Source organism: Rana temporaria, chromosome 5 (genome assembly GCF_905171775.1).
Source record: "Rana temporaria chromosome 5, aRanTem1.1, whole genome shotgun sequence".
Lineage (NCBI taxonomy): Eukaryota > Metazoa > Chordata > Amphibia > Anura > Ranidae > Rana > Rana temporaria.
In genome coordinates this window covers 340,940,259-340,953,152 of record NC_053493.1, presented here as the reverse complement: position 1 = coordinate 340,953,152, position 12,894 = coordinate 340,940,259, and the positions used below count along the sequence as shown (strand labels likewise).

Here is a 12,894-nt window from a genome sequence, read left to right as displayed (position 1 = left end):
GATTATGCTCGTAATCCAAGGTTCCATTTCAAATAGATATCTAACACGTCATACGATTAAACTGCACAAACTACGATACTTAAAAGTCTCCATAGGTGACACGGCTTTAAAACTTTTTACAGGCTACCAGTTTAGATTTACAAAGGAGATCTAGAATTAGCTATAATTACTGCTCTCACTTTAACATTCGCGTTTATACATCACACCGTGTGTGCTACCTACAGATGCGTTCACCTCTGCGTGTGAGTATGGGGGGTGACTGGGGGCGCATTACGTTTGTTTGTTATGTTTACACTGTCCCTTTAATTTTGTATCACTTTTATTGCTCTTACAAGAAATTAAAACATCCCATGTGATAGCAATAAAGCATGACAGGTCCTCTTTATAGAGACATCTGGGTTTTATAAGACCCAGGTCTCGCCTCTACTCTTGAAAATGTGGGTTTAAACAAAACAAAAAAAACACACAACACACATTGATCTCATGATTTTCAGAAAAAAAATAAGATACTGCTTAAATTTTCTCCAAACGGAAGTGACGAAATTAATGCTTTCAGTCTCCAAGACCATGGAGATGATCAGGGATGTTTCCGGTCCCCGAACGCCTCTATTGTCAATAGCCGCAACGGCTGGATCGGATCCCAGGTTCTCTAGTGGGATGGAAAAGCCCGGAAAAGCACCGGAGATTGGCGGGAGCAGGGGGGAGGTGACCTCTCCTGCCATTTTTAAAAGCGATGGATTTGGCCTGAACAGCGGCTGCATCCAATCAGATGGGTGTTTTGACAGCCAATGGGGCAAGTTGTCAGAATACAATAGCCACAGCAGGAGATTCATTCATCTGTGCTGTACAGCTGTAAGCTGAATGAAAAAATCTGCGTGTATGGTCAGCTTTAGGCTCAGTTCACACTACTGCGAATTACGGAGCGACTTTGCCAGGAGACTTGAGTACTAATTTGAAGCGACTTTAGAAGCAGCTTTCCAGAATGCCTGGCTAATGTTCCTGAAATGTCATATCCAAATTACATTAATATAGGTGAGGATCTGACTTGGAGGCGACTTCCATTAAAGCGAAAAGGGGGGGTAACAAACCCAGGGACTTTAAAGGTGTCTCAATAAAAAAATAGATCAAGTAGAAAAATACATAATTTGATTTTTACATACATAATTTATAAAATGGAAGTAAACACAACCACACTTTAATCCTATAAGGATATGCGTGGCTTCAATGAAGAGCCACAAAGAAAACCTGTATACAAGATGCCCAACATGTTTCGCTCTGAGTAGAGCTTCATCAGGAGCTTATACAGGAAATGCTAAAAAAGAAGAAATAATCATACATAAGAAATCAGACATTGAAACAATACTCAATTGACATGTTCAATGCACAATAAATATACTTTTAACAAGTTTATATAATCAAGTCAACGTTTTTGCAAAAAAAAAAACGATAAAGAAAGGGAGACAATTTATCATAACAATGTAAGATGCATATACATTTCGTATATGCATCTTACATTGTTATGATAAATTGTCTCCCTTTCTTTATCGTTTTTTTTTGCAAAAACGTTGACTTGATTATATAAACTTGTTAAAAGTATGTTTATTGTGCATTGAACATGTCAATTGAGTATTGTTTTTAATGTCTGATTTCTTATGTTTGATTATTTCTTCTTTTTTAGCATTTCCTGTATAAATGCCTGATGAAGCTCTACTCAGAGCGAAACATGTTGGGCATCTTGTATACAGGTTTTCTTTGTGGCTCTTCATTGAAGCCACACATATCCTTATAGGATTAAAGTGTGGTTGTGTTTACTTCCATTTTATAAATTATGTATGTAAAAATTAAATAAATTATATATTTTTCTACTTGATCTATTTTTTTTATTGAGACACCTTTAAAGTCCCTGGGTTTGTTAGCCCCCCCCCCCCCTTTCGCTTTTTTGACCAATACATGGGGTGAGGTGTCTTGATTTGACCTCCTATGCTACAGAATTGTTTTTCGACTTCCATTAAAGTCTATGGGCACAAGTCGGTGAGAAGTCGCCTTGAAGTAATACAAGAACTTTTTCTAAAGTCAGACTGAATTAGTTATAAAGACAGCTCTCATTGCCTAACATGCGATTTCACATATCATGTGACTTGGGGGTCTCACAAGTCGGATCCCAGTATATAAATGTCAACGCTTCTTCAGATCGCTAAGAAAAGACAGAAACGGCTCTTACCATATACTCCATATTCGAGGCCGGTGGATATACTTCTCCTCTTAATTTATTATGCAGATCCAGAATGAGCTTCATGTCGCTCTCGGTGATGGCTCTTTTTCCTCTCTGCTTGGCGACCCACCACTCGCCATCCTCCTCCATGTACTTCTCCAGGAGGCCTTCTAATTGTGTGCTATTGGGAATGAGCATTGCAGCAACTGTTGGAGCTATGAATAGCAAGACAGTTACTCTGAGCCATGCTTGACTTCTACCATTCATGATCAGAGGTCTGGGGGGCTGCTGGCTTCAACTCCAGGACAGAGCTGGCTCCTGATTGTTGGGTACACCCTGTGTGAAGGAGAAGACAGTGAGCTCATGTACATATATACAGTGTATGGTATACAGAAGTCTGATCTCTGTGTATGCAGCCACTAGAGTGCATTGTTCTGCTAATCCCTTCCACTCTCACTGCTCAAGTGTCTGCAGAAGCCAACTATGCAGAATACAGAGAGAATGTTCAACAAGTCTGCATACATTGCACCCCCAGCACTGTACTGTCTATGGAATACATACATTGCACCCCCAGCACTGTACTGTCTATGGAATACAAACATTGCACCCCCAGCACTGTACTGTCTATGGAATACAATACATACATTGCACCCCCAGCACTGTACTGTGTATGGAATACAAACATTGCACCCCCAGTACTGTACTGTCTATGGCATGGGTGCTCAACCTGTGGCCCTCCAGATGTTATGGCACTACAACTCCCATCATGCCTCTGCTTTTGGGAGTCATGCTTGTAACTGTGAGCAGCTTGCAATGCCTCATGGGGCTTGTAGTTCCGCAACAGCTGGAGGGCCACAGGTTGAGCACCCATGGTCTATGGAATACATACATTGCACCCCCAGCATTGTACTGTCTATGGAATACATACATTGCACTCCCAGCACTGTACTGTCTATGGAATACATACATTGCACCCCCAGCACTGTACTGTCTATGGAATACATACATTGCACCCCCAGCACTGTACTGTCTATGGAATACATACATTGCACCCCCAGCACTGTACTGTCTATGGAATACACACATTGCACCCCCAGCACTGTACTGTCTATGGAATACACACATTGCACCCCCAGCACTGTACTGTCTATGGAATACATACATTGCACCCCCAGCACTGTACTGTCTATGGAATACACACATTGCACCCCCAGCACTGTACTGTCTATGGAATACATACATTGCACCCCCAGCACTGTACTGTCTATGGAATACAAACATTGCACCCCCAGCACTGTACTGTCTATGGAATACATACATTGCACCCCCAGCACTGTACTGTCTATGGAATACAAACATTGCACCCCCAGCACTGTACTGTCTATGGAATACAAACATTGCATCCCCAGCACTGTACTGTCTATGGAATACATACATTGCACCCCCAGCACTGTACTGTCTATGGAATACATACATTGCACCCCCAGCACTGTACTGTCTATGGAATACATACATTGCACCCCCAGCATTGTACTTCCTATGGATTGCATACATTGCACCCCCAGCACTGTACTGTCTTTGGGATGGATACATTTCACCCCCAGCACTGTACTGTCTATGGAATACATGCATTGTACTTCCTATGGATAGTATACATTACACCCCAGCACTGTACTGTTTATGGATTACACACATTGCACCCCCAGCACTGTACTTCCTATGGATTACATACATTACACCCCCAGCACTGTACTGTCTTTGGGATGGATACATTTCACCCCCAGAACTATACTGTCTATGGATTGCATACATTGCACCCCTGGCACTGTACTCCCTATGGATTGCATACATTTCACCCCCAGCACGGTACTGTCTATGGACTGCATACATTGTACCCCCAGCACTGTACTTCCTATGGATTGCATACATTGCACCTCCAACACTGTACTGTCTATGGATTGCATACATTGCACCCCCAGCACTGTACTCTGTGTATGGGATGTTGGGATGGATACATTGCACCCCCAGCACTGTACTCTGTGTATGGGATGGATACATTGCACCCCCAGCACTGTACTCTGTGTATGGGATGGATACATTGCACCCCCAGCACTGTACTCTGTGCATGGGATGGATACATTGCACCCCCAGCACTGTACTCTGTGTATGGGATGGATACATTACACCCCCAGCACTGTACTCTGTGTATGGGATGGATACATTACACCCCCAGCACTGTACTCTGTGTATGGGATGTTGGGATGGATACATTGCACCCCCAGCACTGTACTCTGTGTATGGGATGGATACATTACACCCCCGGCACTGTACTCTGTGTATGGGATGGATACATTACACCCCCAGCACTGTACTCTGTCTATGGGATAGATAAATTACACCTCAGCACTGTACTCTGTGTATGGGATGGTGGGATGGATACATTACACCCCCAGCACTGTACTCTGTGTAAGGGATGGATACATTACACCCCAGCACTGTACTCTGTGTATGGGATGGATACATTACACCCCCAGCACTGTACTCTGTGTATGGGATGGATACATTAGACCCCCAGCACTGTACACTGTGTATGGGATGGATACATTGCACCCCCAGCACTGTACTCTGTGTATGGGATGGATACATTACACCCCCAGCACTGTACTCTGTGTATGGGATGGATACATTACACCCCCAGCACTGTACTCTGTGTATGGGATGTTGGGATGGATACATTGCACCCCCAGCACTGTACTCTGTGTATGGGATGGATACATTACACCCCCGGCACTGTACTCTGTGTATGGGATGGATACATTACACCCCCAGCACTGTACTCTGTCTATGGGATAGATACATTACACCTCAGCACTGTACTCTGTGTATGGGATGGTGGGATGGATACATTACACCCCCAGCACTGTACTCTGTGTAAGGGATGGATACATTACACCCCAGCACTGTACTCTGTGTATGGGATGGATACATTACACCCCCAGCACTGTACTCTGTGTATGGGATGGATACATTGCACCCCCAGCACTGTACTCTGTGTATGGGATGGATACATTAGACCCCCAGCACTGTACACTGTGTATGGGATGGATACATTACACCCCCAGCACTGTACTCTGTGTATGGGATGGATACATTACACCCCCAGCACAGACAGTACTCTGTGTAAGGGATGGATACATTACACCCCCAGCACTGTACTCTGTGTATGGGATGGATACATTGCACCCCCAGCACTGTACTCTGTGTATGGGATGGATACATTACACCCCCAGCACTGTACTCTGTGTATGGGATGGATACATTGCACCCCCAGCACTGTACTCTGTGTATGGGATGGATACATTACACCCCCAGCACTGTACTCTGTGTATGGGATGGATACATTACACCCCCAGCACTGTACTCTGTGTATGGGATGGATACATTGCACCCCCAGCACTGTACTGTGTATGGGATGGATACATTACACCCCCAGCACTGTACTCTGTGTATGGGATGGATACATTACACCCCCAGCACTGTACTCTGTGTATGGGATGGATACATTGCACCCCCAGCACTGTACTGTGTATGGGATGGATACATTACACCCCCAGCACTGTACTCTGTGTATGGGATGGATACATTACACCCCCAGCACTGTGCTCTATGTATGGGATAGATACATTGCACCCCCAGCACTGTACTCTGTGTATGGGATGGATACATTGCACCCCCAGCACTGTACTGTGTATGGGATGGATACATTACACCCCCAGCACTGTACTCTGTGTATGGGATGGATACATTACACCCCCAGCACTGTGCTCTATGTATGGGATAGATACATTGCACCCCCAGCACTGTACTCTGTGTATGGGATGGATACATTACACCCCCAGCACAGTACTCTGTGTATGGGATGTTGGAATGGATACATTACACCCCCAGCACTGTGCTCTGAGTATGGGATGGATACATTGCACCCCCAGCACTGTACTCTGTGTATGGGATAGATACATTACACCCCCAGCACTGTGCTCTGAGTATGGGATGGATACATTGCACCCCCAGCACTGTACTCTGTGTATGGGATGGATACATTACACCCCCAGCACTGTACTCTGTGTATGGGATGGATACATTACACCCCCAGCACTGTACTCTGTGTATGGGATGGATACATTACACCCCCAGCACTGTACTCTATGTATGGGATGGATACATTACACCCCCAGCACTGTACTCTATGTATGGGATGGATACATTGCACCCCAGCACTGTACTCTGTGTATGGGATGGATACATTACACCCCCAGCACTGTACTCTGTGTATGGGATAGATACATTAGACCCCCAGCACTGTACTCTGTGTATGGGATGGATACATTACACCCCCAGCACTGTACTCTGTGTATGGGATAGATACATTAGACCCCCAGCACTGTACTCTGTGTATGGGATAGATACATTGCACCCCCAGCACTGTGCTCTGAGTATGGGATGTCAGAGAAGTGATCTCTCGCTGGTTACATTGTAATCTATGACTTTTATATGGAGGAGGACGTACACAGGATCTCTCCCCCGGTACTCACTGTTGGTGGAGCGGTGGATCCGGGTGTATGGAGTCCGGGGCTCTCCGGGATCAGAGCAGAGTACGGGCAGCCTGTCACTCAGTGATCGCACCGGCTCACACAGCGCAGCTTTCAATGCCCATCTCCGGCCGGCTGTGGGCGGGGCCGGCCGTCGCTGGGATTGTACTGAGAGTAAAGTACAGAGCCGGCGGGTGGGCGGGGTCTTCTCCGCTCCATTCACATCAATGGGACAGACTGCTCAGGTGGGTGGCCGGCTGTGTACAGAGAGGAGCCCTTTGTAAGAAGAATCCTCTGTACACTACTCCACACAATTACCAGATCTACCCCCGATTGTGTGCGCTTTTACTGCCAAAAATACATCAAATTATAAAGTCTCAGCAATTTTATTTATTACAATGTATAAACAAGTTTTGAATGCTTTTATATACTTATATACTTATATACTAATAAATAAAATACATGAAACTTTTTCAATTGATGTATTTTTGCCAATAAAGTCCCACACAACTGGGGGTAGTTTTTGCAATTGTCTATAAAACAGTGGTGGCTGGTGCTCAAATTTTTTTGGGGGGGTGCAAACAAACTGAAAAAAACAAAAAAAAAACATCAATTGCAGCCACTGTGCCTATCTAACACAGCTACTGTGCCCATCAATTGCCACCACTGTGCCCATCAAATGCAGCCACTGTGCCCATCAAACGCAGCCACTGTTCCATCAAACGCAGCCACTGTGCCCATCAAACGCAGCCACTGTTCCATCAAACGCTGCCACTGTGCCCATCAAACGCAGCCACTGTTCCATCAAACGCAGCCACTGTGCCCATCAAACGCAGCCACTGTGCCAACAATTGCCGCTACTGTGCCCATCAAACAAAGCCACTGTACTCATAAATTTCCGTCACTGTGCCATCAAACGCAGCCACTGTGCCCATCAATTGCCACCACTGTGCCCATCAAACACAGCCACTGTGCCCATCAAACGCAGCCACTGTGCCATCAAACGCAGCCACTGTGCCCATCAAACGCAGCCACTGTGATATCAATTGCCGCCACTGTGCTATCAAATGCAGCCACTGTGGCTATCAAACGAAGCCACTGTACCCATAAATTGCAGGCACTGTGCCATCAAACGCAGCTACCGTACCCATCAATTGCCACCAGTGTCCCCATCAATTGCCACCAGTGTGCCCATCAATTGCCGCTACTGTGCCCATCAATTGCTGCCAGTATGCCCATCAATTGCTGCCAGTGCGCCTATCAATTCCTGCCAGGGTGCCCATCAATTGCTGCTATTGTGCCCATCAAATGCTGCCAGTGTGCATCCCCCGCCCGGCACTTACCTGTCTCGGTGGGGCAGCAGGTCACGGCAGTGTCCTCCACACTCCTCGATGTCTTCTCCCTTCCTCTCTTCCCGTCCTCTGCCAATCACAGATAACAGACCCAAGCACCTGATTGGCTGAGAGGTGGTTCAGTGTTAGAAAAGTGAATATTCATTCGCTTTCCTAACACAACGCTGAGTGAACTGCGGGGGGCACAGCATGGCGCCCGCTGTTCACCTTTTTGGACGCCTATTAGAGCCTATGGCTTTAATCAGGTGCTTCCAAAAAATACCCCTCCGCTGTAATTCAGGCTCCCTGTGCCCGAAAAGGGTCCGGACACCTGAATAGGGGGTGGCAGATAATGCATGAATCTATCTATGATGATAGAGGGGTGGCAGGAGAGAGGGGGCAGCGCCCCTTATGGACACACCGCCACTGCTATAAAATATCAGAATAAAACCTTTATTACAGTACTTCAGTGAGTCAAGGACATGTACACCCTATACATGCGTCTGGCCCCCTAATCTACATGCAGGGCGCCGGACGCATGGATTTCAATGTTGTTGTTTATTTTTAAGCATGTGATTAGATCCAGAGGCTCTAATTGGCTTCAAAAAGAGTGGGCTCAGGGCACAGAGCACTACGCCCCGTGCCCACCCACTTGTGTGACAATAGCGAATTTATATTCGCTATTATATTCCTAATTCTCCTCCCAGCCAATCAGGAAGCAGGAGAGTGATGTTGAGGAGGAGGAGACGCAGGGGAAGCCGCTGCCTGTCGCCCAGAGGAAGTGCTGCCTGCGACCTAGATGGGGCAAATGCAGGGCAGGTGACCCGACTGGGAGGTGTTGGCTATGGGTGCATTGTTTGCCGCCCCCCCCCCCAAAAAAAATAAATATGCCACCAGCCGCCACTGTATATATTTATTATTGGTACTTATACCTCACTGTCAATTTACGCAGTGTACATTATTCACATCAGTCCCCGTCCTCAAGAGCTTACAATCTAAGGTTCCTATCCCACATTCATATATTAGGACCAATTTAGATAGGATCCAATTAACCTACCAGCATGCCTTTGGAGTGTGGGAGGAAACCGCAGTACCCAGAGGAAACCCATGCAGGCACAGGGAAAACATACAAACCCCAGACAGGTAATGCCATGGTTGGGATTTGAACCAGCTACCCCAGTACTGCTTTGTGGAAGTGCTAATTACTTAGCCACTGCGCTGTCAAATCCTCTATCTAGCATCAGATGTATTATACATGTCTGTGCCCTAATATTGAAAGTCAGCAGCTACAGTATTTGTAGCTGCTGACTTAAAAAAAATTCTGAAGGAGCCTCGAGCTCTGTTTATAGTGAAGGTTCAGTCTGGGCAAAACATTTTTTAATAAAAGTCAGAGGCTATAGATACAGTACCTGCTGATCTTTAATATTAGGGAACTTACCCAGGCTAGTTCTTCACTAGCCTTTGAGTTCCCGGTGTTGGCATCTTAAAGTGGAGATCCACCCTGAAAAAAAAATGACACAAAAATGCTGCAAAAAATAAATAATTTTTTTTTTACTCACCCGAAATAATGGTTGCTATGCGGAAGTCCCTAATCTGCCTCTTCCATATTCGCGGGGGGGTCTTCTTCCGCATCCTCCTCACGTTGTCTTCTGGTGAATGGGGCGCGCTGCCCTCTGGGAACTGTGTTTAATCCCAGAGAGCAGCCGCCCATTCACAAATCGGCGCGAGACTCGTGCATGTGCAGTAGGAAACGGGCAGTGAAGCCGCAAGGCTTCACTTTCTGTTTCCCTTAGTGAGGATGGCGGCACGGGACCTGCAATGATCGAGGGATCGGCATCGGGGGGCCATCATCGCGGGTGCCTAGGACAGGTAAGTGTCCTTATTAAAAGTCAGCAGCTACATAATGTAGCTGCTGACTTAAAAAAAAAAATTGCGTGTGCAATCCCGATTCAATTGTGCAGCTTTTGGCTTTAGACCCAGCTGCCAACTGCACATGCACGAGCCGCTCTGCAATTTTTGAATGGTCTCCCAGTCTTCTGGGACCTGTGACGTTTCCCAACAAGACTGTTAGGAAGGAGGACTTCCGCTTGGCTTGCGTTGGCAATTGATATGTATACAGGGGGGAACTAATGCGAAAAAAACCAACCTAACCATAGGGAACTAAGTAATAGTAAAATTAAAATATCGACACAATTAAAATAATGCTAAATTAAGAAAGCAGCAGCCACTACCAAAACAGTGCTCACACACCAAATGACATATGTAAAAGGGGGGTGTGTAATGGCGCTTACCAGTGGAAAAAATTAAATTAAAGTAGATGTCAAATAACGCACAGCAACATATGGATATTGACCAAAGGATCCAATAAATGTGTTCCACTCCTATTTTCCTCAAAAGCCCTTCATAGCATCCACAACTAAGATGTGAAGGGTGGGAATAGTGAGATTGATAAAATTAAATGAAGACTAAAAATAATGATTTAGCCTAGGTTCACACTGCTGCGAATTCAAAATCGCGGTAAAATGCCAAAAAGTTCAATAGTGCTAGGTTAGAGGATGATGCTGCAATCCAATGCACGATCCATTCCGTGTAGTAGTGCAGAATCAGAAGGTAAATACTAGCCTCTCACCGCATGAAAGGCTAATTAGAGCCTTTAGGTAATATGAAGGTCAGCAGGGGATAGCTCTGGATCCAGGGCAGCCCAGGTAATTTTCATCACATAAGGTCCCATGATTAAGTAGCATTGATCTGCTACGCAACGCGTCAGGTGAAGGAGAAGTGCCGTCGGTGACGTCATCTCCACTCGCGGCCGAGAGCGGAGATCTGCTGCCTATCTACAGAACATTCGCTGTAAATCATCTGCATGCTGTTTACATCAATTTTAAATGTGAGTGCTTCTATTTGTTTATTAAATTGTGCTGAATTTACTACACTATGGAGTTTGCATTTTACTTTCATTGAGAGTGGTCTGGATGAACCTTTTGCCGGACGTTTGGAGTGACCTTAGCTTCCCTGGATCCAGAGTGTGTGCTGCTGAGCTCTAATTACATGTAACAGGCTGGTTTAACCTGTTGTGAGGTGAGAGGCTAGTGTTACCTTCACTTTGGGTCTGCACAACTACACTGGAGTATCGTGCGGTGGATTGCAGCACTAATTATATATAATTTTTTTAAACACTATTTGCACCTTTTGGGAATTTTTGGAATCAAGCACCTTATCAACCGTATTATACACTACAATTTTTCTGCACCTTTTGATTATTCTATCAAGCGCTGGAATTTACTTGGAACACTGAATATCTTGAACTTTATTTATATATTTTTATTTTTATATATATTTTCTTATGCCTGAACATTTATTTATTTTTATTTTAGCAAAAATGTAAATTTTTTTGTTTCTTTTTTATTAACACTACTGAGAGGTTCCACTTTGTGTGTTTGTTGGACTACACATGATCATTATTATTCACAACATCACTGTTTTGTCGATTTGGTGATAGCACTGGATTTATTATGGATTGCAATTATTTTCACATTATTTATTGACTTTAAATTATTATTTTTAGTCTTCATTTCATTTTATCAATCTCACTATTCCCACCCTTCACATCTTAGTTGTGGATGCTATGAAGGGCTTTTGAGGAAAATAGGAGTGGAACACATTTATTGGATCCTTTGGTCAATATCCATACGTTGCTGTGCGTTATTTGACATCTACTTTAATTTAATTTTTTCCACTGGTAAGCGCCATTACACACCCCCCTTTTACAGTTGGCAATTGATACCTGTCAAAACTAAGCACACCCCCCGAAAAAAATAATATGCCAAATATTGGAGGGGGGAGGAGGACTTAAAGTCGAACTTCCCCCTTTGGGAGGAGTTCCACTTTAACTGAACGAGCTGAAGTTAGAAGCTGATACCATGCTCAGCTGAACCAGATTTTGCACTCTTTAGTCTTTGTAAATAAACCCCAATGTATTTAAACTGCTAACACACAAACTATTCTAATTTTTCATGTCTTTATTGAACACACCCATTAAACATTCACAGTGCAAGAGGGAAAAGTAAGTGACCCCATTGACAAATTCTTTGACAAAAGCTAATAGGAGTCAGTAGTTCAATTAATGAAATGAGTTTGGAGGTGTGGTTTAGAGATACTTTGATAAAAGACACAGAAAGATTTTAAGATTGCTGTTTATAAGAAGCATCAGCCAGGCCGATCCTAGGCAGGGTGCACAGGGTGCTTTGTACCCAGGCACCTGCAGAGGTGGGGGCGCCGATGTGTATACTAAAGTGCCTCAAAGAAGCTATTTGCAGGGATTTTTTGGACGTCCTGCCAGCGCACCTCTCCAGTATGAAAGCACCCGGGCTCTCACACTGGGATTGCAGATGAGGCTATTTTTAACGCTAAAGCACCTGAAAAACCCCTCCAGTGTGAAAGGGGTCTAATGGACCATCTTCTGTACTATTGTCTGCAGTCTCTGACCATCTCCTATATCATGTCTGCAGTCTCTGACCATCTCCTGTACTATGTCTGCAGTCTCTGATCATCTCTTATATCATGTCTGCAGTCTCTGACCATCTCCTGTACTATGTCTGCAGTCTCTGATCATCTTCTGTATCATGTCTGCAGTCTCTGACCATTTCCTGTATCATGTCTGTAGTATGTCTGGGGGTCTTTCTAACAGACTCTCTAACAGAAGCCCTCTCTGTGTCCATCAGAGAGGCCCCCCTCCAGGTCCCAATACAGTACTCTGCTTCTC

General features: G+C 44.9%; 1 protein-coding gene across 1 annotated transcript in view; it reads right to left on the bottom strand.

Annotated features, from left to right (window-relative positions):
• Positions 1 to 6,933, bottom strand: part of CRISPLD1 (cysteine rich secretory protein LCCL domain containing 1) — a 108,389-nt gene extending 101,456 nt beyond the window's left edge. Inside the window, exons 1-2 of the mRNA XM_040354449.1 lie at positions 6,805 to 6,933; positions 2,222 to 2,548 (exon numbers count right to left, since the gene is read on the bottom strand). Of these exons, the coding sequence (XP_040210383.1) occupies positions 2,222 to 2,479 (258 nt within the window). The 5' untranslated portion in view covers positions 2,480 to 2,548; positions 6,805 to 6,933. The remainder of the gene's footprint in view (positions 1 to 2,221; positions 2,549 to 6,804) is intronic.
• Between the last annotated feature and the right edge of the window lie 5,961 nt (positions 6,934 to 12,894).